Here is a 12,385-nt window from a genome sequence, read left to right as displayed (position 1 = left end):
CTACTGTCAATAGAATTTTCTTTGAAAGTGATGGCACCTCTCTAAGGAAACAATTTGAGCTCTAATTTTAGCACTTCTGTGCTAAACTGTAAGATGTTCAAAATAACTCTTCATCTAATTGTCATATCATTATGTCCTTCACTTAGCTTAATTGTCTCTAAAGAGTTTAGAGTCCCAGAACTTCCCTGGCAGTCCAGTGGTTAAGTCTCCGCACTTCCACTGCAGGAGGAGCCAGTTCAGTCCCCGGTTGGACTAAGATCCCACATGCCGCTTGGCCAAAAAAGAGTCCTCTTTTTTATTTACAAAATATTTCAAAAAATTTTTCTCAGTGAAGCAGCCTTGAAATAAAGTTGTTATGTATACAGAAGATTGCCTGTCACACACCAGACAAATCAGTTAAAGGCAGTAGAAACTGGTATGTCTCAGTATAGTTTATATGTGACAGTCTCAAATCTAGGAGAGTTAATGTGACCACATTCAAAGGTCCAGTGAATGTAAGGACCATTGCTGAGTTCCTGAACATTCATCTACCTATCAAAATACTAGCTGACTTTAAAGAGCTGTTTCACTTCTATTGATGTCTAATTAATGTAAGGAAAAAATGAAATTATTAGTAGGACCAAGTAGCCAATACAAAGGAAACACTAATATATGCTTCAGAATTATACTGTCAATACTGAAGGTGGTAAGGAGGTCAAAATCGGCATCATGGATTATGAAAGCAGTCTGTTAGCATGTTACTATGTAATTGTTGATCCATGAAATAAAAATCTTTAGCTTCTGAATGTTGAGAATGCATCGAGTCAAATATTTAATATATTACTGAAGAAGGAAGTGCTATATGGTTTTGCAGATGTATATGTACTATTGTTTAGTAAAAAAATATATGTATTTAATAGAGTGTTCCTTTTTTCCTGAGAAGCTGTCATTAAATTTATGATATTTTATAATTACTGGTGTCTCAATATCAAGGAAATATGGCATTTGAAGTGCTAAATGAATGACAAGTTACTTGATAAAATGAGATACTTCTTAAAGTAGATGCCTTTGAGAAATATGCCTTCATAATAGCAGTGCTGCAAAATCATGGTTCTTTATCTGAATTTGACCTAAACCATATGGATTGTGCACACACACAATCTCATTTTTAATATACTGTTGCGTGTCAGAAGAACATTGCAAAACAGTGTACATAATACGATTTCATACTTGTTTTAAAAATCTGTATGGGCTTGAATGTGCTAAGGTAAAAGTCGAAAATAATTAGGATTACCAGCTATCCCAGTTTTCTCGGGAGTACCCTTGTTTTAGCCCTAAAATCCCATATCCCGGGAAATCCCTCAGTCCTAGGCAAACCAGGATGGCTGGTTACGCTAAAAAATAAAGCACCCCAACTGTTGATAGCAGTTACCTGTGATAGTGGAATTTAGTGGCGGCAGTTTGTAAAATAGGGAATTTTTACTTTTTTCTTCATGCATTTCTATATGTTTGGATATATAGCTTTTTCCAATGAGCTTTTATTACTTTTTTAAACAAAAGACATGTTAAAGTGAACCTTATGTATTAGGAACAGAATGGCTTCCCTGGGGAAGTAGGGAGAGGGATATAAAATCCCATGTTGAGATGGGCCTAGATTAGTTCAACTCCTTTCAGCATCTGATAATACTGAAAGTACTTAAAGTATCTAATTGTCTTTTGGGAGAGAATCCAACATAGGAGTTATCACATAGATGAGAATCCCATAGCCCAGAGATGCATCTCACTTTCATTGTACTGCTATTATGTTTCTTTAAGGCACTTGAACATTTGGTTCGCTTTAGGTATGAATGACTAGCTGAAAGAATAAATGTTCCTCGTGTCAGTGAATCTGAAGCTACTCATGTATGTATTCTCATACCTGGGGAAGATTTTGTTTTCTTATGAGGAGAATGTTGATGTTAGAAGAGCAATATCTTAAGTTGTTCTTTTTGAATCTTTTTGATAGAAGTGAAACTTTCCTTCAAAACTGCTATATTGCGTTAATTCATTCCATAAATATTTGAGCGCTTAATATGTTGCCAGCAGACTAGGTGAACAAAATAGACACGTGTACCTGTCTCATGGAACTTACAAATTACAGAGGGAGTCAGATATTAGTTAAATACTGATACAAATAGACATGTGACTTCAAATATGATAAATACTTTGTAGAAAAAGACAGGGTGTTGCAACATTAAAGAGAACAAAAGGGGGAAACATAATTTAGATCAACTGGGCAAAAAAGACCTCTTTGAAAAAGTGAAACTTTAGATATAACCTGAAAATCGATAGACTTCAGCCAAATAAAGAGCTGGAGAAAGAGCTTATGTTAGGAAAATGCTGTGTCTACCTGTTGCTGTTAGAAGCCACTCCAGTGGAAACTGTGTTTGAGGATGAGAGCTTTAGGGGATGCATTGGAGGGAGAAGTAGACAGGGCTGTTTCATTCTAAATGCAGTAGGAAGTCCCTGACAGGGTTTAAGCCTGATAGTGATGTTTATTTTATATCTTAGAGGTCACCGTGGCAATATTTTGGTGAGTGAATTATACTCATACTTTTCTAAGTGTAAGTCTGTTGTTTTCAAGTATGAAGAAAGTGCACTGTATGTTTTTTTAACTAAATAAGGCAAATGTTACTCTGTAAATAGGCCATCACCATTTGGGGAGGTTTGTGGTATTTCTATGGTAAAATGTTGAGGTAGTGTTGGGAGAAATACCTTGGGGTTCCTTACTGTTTGTCACAGCTTTTGAAAGGCAGGTGGGTGCATGGTGAAACTGATTGAATTACTGTGGGTCCTTGTCAGCTCTTGGACTCTCAAGTTCTAGGCTCAGAAAGAAATATAGAATTCTGTAGATTCTAGAAGGTATAGAATACTGTATGAAAGAAGATAATAGGAAGATAAAAAACTTTATGTTGGGCTTCCCTGGTGGCAGTGGTTAAGAATCCACCTGCCAATGCAGGGGACATGGGTTCGAGCCCTGGTCCGGGAAGATCCCACATGCCACAGAGCGACTAAACCCGTGCGCCACAACTACTGAGCCTGCACTCTAGAGCCTGTGTGCCACAACTACTGAAGCCCGTGCGCCTAGAGCCCATGCTCTGCAACAAGAGAAGCCACCGCAGTGAGAAGCCCGCACACCGCAGCGAAGAGTAGCCCCCGCTCACCACACTAGAAGAAAGCCCATGCACAGCAACAAAGACCCAACACAGCCAAAAATAAATAAATTAAATAAATAAATTTAAAAAAATTTTTTTATGTTAATGAAGGCATTAGTGGGACAGGAGAAAGGGGATAGTGAAATGGAAATCAGAAGGTTCAGCAACTTGCAGCAACCTGAATGATTTGCTTATTGTCCTATTTTGTACCTACTTTTCCTCTCTACCTACTTGTCTGTCCCTGTGCCTATATATATAGTGAAATGCTGAAGTCAGAAATGAATTTTGCAAGTAAAATAGTGTTATAATTTAAATTTTTTAGTTCATTCCCTTTTTTGGTACATATTGACATACTTTACAAATTCACACTGAAGTATAATTAACTGACTCTATCCTCTTGTGGGAACAGGAGTTGATTAGCCATGTCATAGGAAAACACAGGTATATGTCTTGAAAGTAAAAGATAGTGAAAGTTAGATGTTATGTTATAAAATGACATTTGATATTTCACAAAGATTTTTCTGACCTTGATCAGTTTTTGATAGAAAAATATAGGTTAATAAGTATAATACATATTGTCCTGGAATATAATTAAACATTTAATGTCTGTTTTAACAGGCCAATTGCAGGATATGCTAACCTGTGTCCAAATATGATCTCTACCCAGCCTCAGGAGTTTGTTGGGATGCTGTCCACAGTGAAACATGAGATTATTCATGCCCTGGTAAATTTTGCTGTTAACTATTGTTCTCTCCTTCATGCCTTCATTTTCTGATTATACTCTCATTTTGATGTATATGTTAAAATTTAGGATTACGTGGCATCTTAGATCATGTTCAGTAAAACCTAGTTGATTAGGCCTCTGCCAGTAGACAATTTTTAATGATTAGGATAGCGGCTCGGTTGAGTTATACTACCTAAAATAATTAAACAAGTAAATCTATTGGGCAAATAGGAGTTCTGAAAAAATGATTAAGCTTCTTAAGAAAAAACTTAGTAATTAAAAAAATTCACTTTCATCTAAAATGATAGCTGATATGCTAATTATAGATCTTATCTCTTACAGAGATCTCATTTCTAAAAGTCTTCTTGGTCTATTTACACTTTCTGAATTTTATATATACTAACTGATTCAGAACTTTGCTTTTCCCCAATTGGTCCAAAGTAGTAAACTTTTACAATATGTCTGGGGAATTAAATAAAGTTGCCTAAAACCTAGGAAATGTCCTCCTGATGTCATTCATATGTTTAGAAAACAGATGGGAGTAAAATGCAGTGATTAAGAGAGAGAATGGGACTTCCCTGATGGTGCAGTGGTTAAGAATCTGCCTGCCAGTGCAGGGGACACGGGTTCAATCCCTGGTCTGGGAAGATCCCACATGCCACGGAGCAACTAAGCCTGTGCACCACAACTACTGAGCCTGTGCTCTAGAGCCCGCGAGCCACAACTACTGAGCCCACATGCCACAACTACTGAAGCCCACGTGCCTAGAGCAGGTGCTCCGCAACAAGATAAGCCACCGCAATGAGAAGCCTGCGCACCACAACAAAGAGTAGCCCCCGCTCACCGCAACTAGAGAAAGCCGCCATGCAGCAACGAAGACCCAATGCAGCCAAAAATAAATAAATAAACTTATAAAAAACAAAAATTAAAAAAAAATGGTAGCACCCACTATAGAGTACATTATTAAAAAAAAGAGAGAGGGAGAGAATGGATCACGCAGATCTAGGTGCGAATCTCCTTAGCTTTACTGCTAAAAATCTTTGGGATCTATTACAAATTATTTAGCCTTTGTAAGCCTCTGTTTCTTCTATAAAATGAAGATAGTAGTACATATTACAATGGATTTTTTTCTTGAGGATTAAATAAGATGAAACATAAATGGCTTAGCACCATGCTCTACATAGTAAGGTATAATAAAATTAGTGGCTATCATTTATTCGTCTTATTTCGTGAGCTATTATGTATGACCTCAGTCTTTAAATCAGCAAATACCTTGGATAATTCAGTGAAACTCTAGTGTATCCAGATAGCACTTCTGTTCTTCAAGTAAGGAGATTCTAAAATGAATCATCTCTTTTCCTTTTATTAAAAAAGTAAGTCAAACCTGCTATTGTGATGAAAGACAAACATCATTCTAAGTAACATTTTAAGCTTTAAGCTCCAAAAACAATAGATACTTGATGTTGAGAGAACCAGAAAAAAACAGCAGGTTTTAAATGCAGTATATAAGTGAACATGAATGAAGAGGTCCCAGACATGAGGTAAATTAGGTTTTGAACAGGCAGGTCACAAAAGAAAAGGTCCAATTGGCCAAGAAGTATATGAGAACATATTCACATTTACTTTAGCAATCAGGGAGTCTCAAATTAAAGTCAGACACCATTGAATATAAAAGCATGTGTGAGAGTTACTATGTACATTGACTTTAAGGTAGTGATTACCTCTGGGAAAAGTGGGAAGAGAAAGGGTGAAGGTAATGGGCCTTTAACGATATTTATTCTGCAGTGTTTTATTTCTTTAAAAAAAAGTCTGAAGAAAATATGGCAAAACTAATATCTTAAATCCTCTTAAAGAGTATACATAAGTTTCTATTAGATTTTTAAACTTTTTTGTGTATTTCAATTATTTAAAAAATTGTAAAAACCTAGGAAATTTAAAATATTAGTTTGTCTCAAAAACCATCCTGGAGGATGGTAAGAATTAAATGTTTAACAGATACACTTATTCCCTATAAAGTTATATATGCTCTAGCTATCAATACAGTCATTCCTGATTCTTTCAATACCAGATAAGCCTTCTGAAATGTGAGTGCTTAGAAAAATTTTCAAATTGATATTGTGGAAAAAAATGTGTATTTAGAATATTATGAAAGATGAGGCACAGCATACTATTTTAAGCTTTATATAACCTCAGTGAATTGTATATTAAAAACTGTTTAGATTTTCTTACCTGACTCCATTAAATGTTCTTTGCATCTTCAGAGATTAAAAAAGAAGAAATGTAGGAATAAAAGAATACTCTGGATTCCATTAATCATTTTGGCAAGCCTTGAATGACACAGGCCACGGTTATGTAAGCAAAGACATTTGCCAAAGAAATTGATTAATTAAGTGATCATTTGTGATTGTTAGTTATTTGGATATAAACTATAGCATAGTCTCAATGTATAAACATACTTAAATTAGTAGTTACAAGAGCACTTTGTTTTAGTTATTAGGTTAGGAAAGAAAGTAAGAAAAGAAATCTCACTAATGAAATAGGAGATATCAAATGTCAGTAATTTTTTTTTTTTGGCCCATTTTCTCATCTTATTTGGGAGAGGGGATAGAGAATGGGAATTTGAATACCTTTATGTGAAGTAGCTACTATCTTATTAAAACAGAAGACTTCTTAAAAATACTGTCTAAAAATGTGATTATAAACACACAAATTGGGGCTTCCCTGGTGGTGCAGTGGTTGAGAATCCGCCTGCCAATGCAGGGGACACGGGTTCGAGCCCTGGTCTGGGAAGATCCCACATGCCGCGGAGCAACTGGGCCTGTGAGCCACAATTGCTGAGCCTGCGCGTCTGGAGCCTGTGCTCCGCAACAAGAGAGGCCGCAATAGTGAGAGGCCCACGCACCGTGATGAAGAGTGGCCCCCGCTCGCCGCAACTAGAGGAAGCCCACGCACAGAAACGAAGACCCAACACAGCCAATAAATAAATAAATAAATAAATAAATTTATAAAGAAAAAAACCAAAAACACACAAATTCACATTGTAAAAAACTTTTAGAAATACAGATGATTTTACACGTTACTCTACCACCAAAAGAACCACAGCTAACATTTCGATATATGTTTCCAGTCTTTTTTCCAAAGTATACACCCCCCCACATAAACACACATTTATAGTCTTTTTTATTTTAGATATAGATATATATTAAATATGGACTTTGGTATCAAAGACTTGGAATTTTTATGAGTGATCTTACGAGCACACCCCCCTGCTCTAAACTGTATTGTTAATTGTTAATAGTAACATTACCTGGTTGCAATTGTAGAGTTTGTTAGTAAGTTCATGTGAAGAGGACCAACTATGATAAACACGTCTTTAAACAAATAAATGCATTGTCTATACCAACCAAAGAATGTCTCTGTTACTATTACTTTTGGTTTCCTCACTTAGAATTATCTCAAGTAATTGAAATTTAAAATTCATAATATGAAACACTTAATTTCAGTCCAATTCCAGTATATGACAAGTTCCTGTAGAAGTATTGGCCTGACGCTTTTATGTGGTTGTATCAGTGTTCTCTTTTGATAGTGGCATGTTGTGATATCTATAATCAGATTTGATATTTTTCACTGTAAGACATTTTGAACTTTTTCTTACAGGGTTTCTCTGCTGGGCTATTTGCATTCTACCATGATAAAGATGGAAATCCTCTAACTTCAAGATTTGCAGATGGTCTCCCACCTTTTAACTATAGGTATTTGGTTTTTTTTGTTCTTGTTCTTCTCTTTTAGGAGAGTGCTAAGACTAGAATCTGAGAATCATAGCATGTTAAGTTCCATAAATAATAGTGGCTTTATGGCTAGCCTAAGAAGATTGTATCTTATTAAAACAAGATATAAGGGTGGATATAAGGGTGGGATGAATTGGGAGATTAGGATTGACATGTATACACTACCATGTGTAAAGTAGCTAGCTAGTGGGAACCTGCTGTATAGCACAGGGAGCTCAGCTCAGTGCTCTGTGATGACCTAGATGGATGGGATGGGGGTGCAGGGTGGGAGGGAGGTCCAAGAGGGATGGGATATATGTATACACATAGCTGATTCACTTCGTTGTACAGCAGAAACTAACACAACATTATAAAACAATTATACTCCAATGAAAAAAAAAAAAAGAGTTCATTTAGCTTCACCTTTTCATTTTACAGATGAAACAATTGAGATGGAGAAAACTTAAGTGACTTATCCAAAGAGCCAGGACTCTTTGCCAAGCAGAGTTCTTTTGCACCACTCTGTAGCTTGTATTACTTTATAGAAGAGTCAGGCCATGGGAAAATATGGGTTGGTTATAGTTTGGTTTTTTAATAATTATTGCCTGTACATGGCAATATTTACATGTTAACTGGTATTTTATTTAGCACATCATATTAACAGTGACCTAGAGGTTCAGGGCCTAAAAGAAATAATACCAAGAATTACTAAAAAAAAAATTATCAAGAATTTTATATAGAATATCAGTCACAGAACTATAACCATTTGCATGCATTTATATAAAAAATAAATCTCTAAATTAAGAGCACATGTCCACAAAAAGACATGTAAATGAATGTTCATGGCAGTTTTGTTATTAATAAACAAAAAATGGAAACCACCTAAAGGTCCATCAATAGAAGAATGGATTAATAAATCGTGATATATTCCTATAACCAAAAACTACAAGGCACTGAAAAGAACACATTACTGCTGCATGCAATAAAGTGTATGACTATCACAGTTACAAGGTTCAATAAAAGAAGTTGTAGTCCAGGGACTTCCCTGATGGCGTGGTGGTTAAGAATCCACCTGCCGGGCTTCCCTGGTGGCGCAGTGGTTGAGAATCTGCCTGCCAATGCAGGGGACATGGGTTCGATCCCTGGTCTGGGAAGATCCCTCATGCTGCAGAGCAGCTAAGCCAGTGTGCCACAACTACTGAGCCTGTGCTCTAAAGCCCGTGAGCCACAACTACTGAGCCCGTGTGCCACAACTACTGAAGCCCGCGCGCCTAGAGCCCGTGCTCCACAACAAGAGAAGCCACCGCAATGAGAAGCCCGTGCACCGCAATGAAGAGTAGCCCCCGCTCGCCGCAACTGGAGAAAGCCCGTGCACAGCAACAAAGACCCAACGCAGCCAAAAAAAAAAAAAAGTCATAGTTCAGTTGTATGGAGTTTAAAAACAGTCAACGATAAAAGACAGATTAGTAGTTTTACTTGAAGCCGCAGGCTATTAAATGCCATACAAGTTGAACAGATTGAGAAGGGGCATAAGGAAACCTTCTCGGGGTGCTGACACTCTTCCATATCTTTATCAGAGTAGTGGTATATGGATGTAGAATACAAAATTAATTCTCACACAAAGATCTCCATTTAGGTAGCTAGAAGTAAATAAATATTAAAACAGATAGTACTTTATTCATCATAGCATTTTTTTAGAGTATATGTTAAGAAACAATTCTAATGTAGGAATACATGTTTTACTTCCTAGATTGTGTTCGTTTGGTGGTATGGGAGAAGTCTGGTCTTTCCTAAGAATTGTGGTCTTTATGGGAAACACATAAGTAGTGAGATAGGCAACATCTACGTAGTGATGTAGGTAAGGAGGACAGAGATTCCTACACACAAGAACCATTGTTAAGCTGATAATTTGCAGTGCTTTCTTACATTCGGGATATTCCTCAAAAGCAGGAAATCTTACAGTATAAATGGAGATAATACAGTAATAAGAAATTCAGGTGTTAGACATACAAAGAGTCAGATTTGGCCCTAACCTATTTATTTGGAGAAACCATTAATTTTGAAATGTGAATGATGAAGAGGATATTGGAGTTATTAATGAGGTAAAAGCTGATTATTTTCTTGTTGGCTTTGTTCACTGTGTTTAAACATTGCCTTGCCACGGAAAAAGAAAAGGAATTAAGAATAATCTTTCTAGGGCATGGGTAGATGAATAGATATATAATACAACAAATAAAAGTATTCATTGTAGAATCTAAGTAATGGTTACTGGGTATACAGGTGTTCACCATATAATTCTTTGAATAAATGTGTAAAATCTTCATAAAATAATGGTGGGAAAAAATAGCCTCTTTATATTCTGTTTTATTGGTGAGAATGAGAGATTCATAGGGTCAGTGGTAGAAGTAATCTAGGAAAAAGCCAGAAAAAAATGATACAGGTTATAGGGGGAAAAAAAATTGATGTCCATTATAATTTTCTATAATAAATATAACACTTTTGTAGTAGTGCTTTTATTTGTGCAAGATAGATTCCCCAAAATGAGATTGTTCTCTCCCATTTAGTTATCTTTTTATTTGTCATATTTTTTCCCATACAGAAAAGTTTTAAAATTTTATATTATTAATCTTTTTTATTGCTTAAGAAAGTTTCTTCTGCCCTACAGAGATTATACAAATATTCTCCTAAATTTCTTCTGGTAAATTATTATTTGCATTTTTTATGTTCATAGCTTTAATCCATTTAGAATTTATTTTTGCTTCATGTATTTGGGGGTTCTTTTGTAAGGCACATATGTGTTTATAATTGTTATGTCTTCTTGGTGGATTGACCATTTCTTCATTATAAAATGTCTCTAGTAACAATTTTTGTCTTAAAGTCTATTTTGTCTGATGTTAGTATAACTGTTCCAGCTCTTTTTTGAGTCCTATTTTCATGGTACATGCTTTTAATCCTTTTACGTTCAACCTACTTGTATCCTTGACTCTGAACTGTGTCTCTTGTAGACATAGTTGGATCATGTTTTTTTTTTTAATGCATTCTGCCAGTCAACCCCCTTCTGCTCCCTCTGGCTGCAAGATTGCTGGTTTTCACCATGATTGTGGGCTGTTGGTTTTCAAAGCTGCCACGAAGCTGGAGAGAGGGCATGGGAAAACGCCACAAAGCTTGCTGTTCTTTCTGAGATTCATCCATTTTTCTTAAAGAAGTGCTTCCTGGATTACTACAAGCCTTTGGTTAATTTCCAGAGTTCTGAAAAGGTTCATTTGGCCAATTTTGATACTTTCCCCATTGCTTTCATGAAGTTCAGAGGTCCTTACTCTGCCATTTTTACTGACATTTGTCTGGAATTTATTTCTGTATATGGGGTAAAATAGGGATTTAACTTTAATTTTTCCTAGTAGGATAACCAATTTTACAGCACAGTTATTAAGTAAATTATGCTTTCCCACTAAATTAAGATGTCACCTTTTGTTAAGTTTTGTTATGTACAGTACTAAGATATGTCTCTCGACATGCTTTTGTTTTATCCAGTAAATTTGTTAAGAGGAAGTAATTCATTGTCATCTTAGCCAAATATTTATTAGCTATTTGAATTTGAGCAAGTTACTTCATCTCTCTAAGCTTCTGTCTCTTTATCTGCAAAATAGTGATGATAATCTCATAAAGTTATTGAAAAGATTAAATTAGAAAATGCTATCAAGTCTTTGCTTGCACTTGGTGTATAGTAAGCTCAAATATTTTGATTTCATATTGATATTCATAAACACTTTTACACTTAAAGTGGTGGTGAATTTGCAAAAAGGACTGTCTTTTTATTCTTTAAATGCAGTCTTGGATTATATCAATGGAGTGATAAAGTAGTTCGAAAAGTGGAGAGATTATGGGATATTCGAGATAATAAGAGAGTTCCTCACACCGTGTATCTTCTAGTAACACCTCGTGTTGTTGTGAGTATCACTGAACTTCATGTCTCATGAGCCATCTGCTCTTTTCGTTCATTATGGTCCCTTCTTTGCTAATCATTATTGTTTAAGAACTAATGATTAAATTTCAAAGCCTGTAGCAGGAAACATAATATAAAGGCAGTACAGTAAAGCTACAGGCCAAGCACAATCTGAGGAAACAGAAATTTGGCAATGACTCTTATGGCTGCATTCTACCCACTGCTTTAAGTTGTGATACCAGTGCTCTGTTGTGATACCTCTTAGGATCCCTGGTACTATATGCATAATTGCGGGTCATTTCATTTGGAGTCTGTTTTAGTCAGGGTTCTCCAGAAAAACAGAACCAACAGGATATGTTGAGAGAGAAAGAGATAAAGAGATTTATTTTAAGTAATTGGCTGGTCCAAAATCTGATGAGGTAGGCTGGCAACCTGAAGACTCAGGGAAGAGTTGTAGTTTGAGTCCAGAAGCATTCGGCTGGCAAAATTCCTTCTTGCTCAGGAGTAAAATCAGCCTTTGTTCTATGAAGGCCTTCAACTGACTGGCCCATTTATGTTAGAGACTGATCGGCTTTACTTAAAGTCCACTAATTTAAATGTTAATCTCATCCAAAAACACCTTCACAGAAACATTCAGAATAATGTTTGATCAGCTATCTGTGGACCAGCCAAATTGACACATAAAATTAATCATCACACCCTCTTATTTAATGACAGAAACCTATTCTCCCTTCTCCCCCTTCCTTGACTACACACAGCTCCTTCTGACCTCTGAACT

The 12,385-nt window shown here is 36.0% G+C and overlaps 1 protein-coding gene across 6 annotated transcripts in view; it reads left to right on the top strand.

Moving 5' to 3' along the window:
* LMLN (leishmanolysin like peptidase) overlaps nucleotides 1-12,385 on the top strand; it is a 135,645-nt gene that overhangs the window by 28,197 nt on the left and 95,063 nt on the right. For 5 of the 6 annotated variants that reach the window (XM_082392334.1, XM_082392330.1, XM_082392331.1 and 2 more), the window contains exons 7-9: nucleotides 3,792-3,897; nucleotides 7,555-7,649; nucleotides 11,494-11,611. In XM_082392334.1, coding sequence (XP_082248460.1) covers nucleotides 3,792-3,897; nucleotides 7,555-7,649; nucleotides 11,494-11,611 — 319 coding nt within the window. The remainder of the gene's footprint in view (nucleotides 1-3,791; nucleotides 3,898-7,554; nucleotides 7,650-11,493; nucleotides 11,612-12,385) is intronic. The other variant, XM_082392335.1, reaches the window with a different exon arrangement.

Source organism: Balaenoptera borealis, assembly GCF_965194805.1.
Source record: "Balaenoptera borealis genome assembly, chromosome: 5".
NCBI classification, from domain to species: domain Eukaryota; kingdom Metazoa; phylum Chordata; class Mammalia; order Artiodactyla; family Balaenopteridae; genus Balaenoptera; species Balaenoptera borealis.
This window is presented reverse-complemented; position numbering and strand designations above follow the sequence as displayed.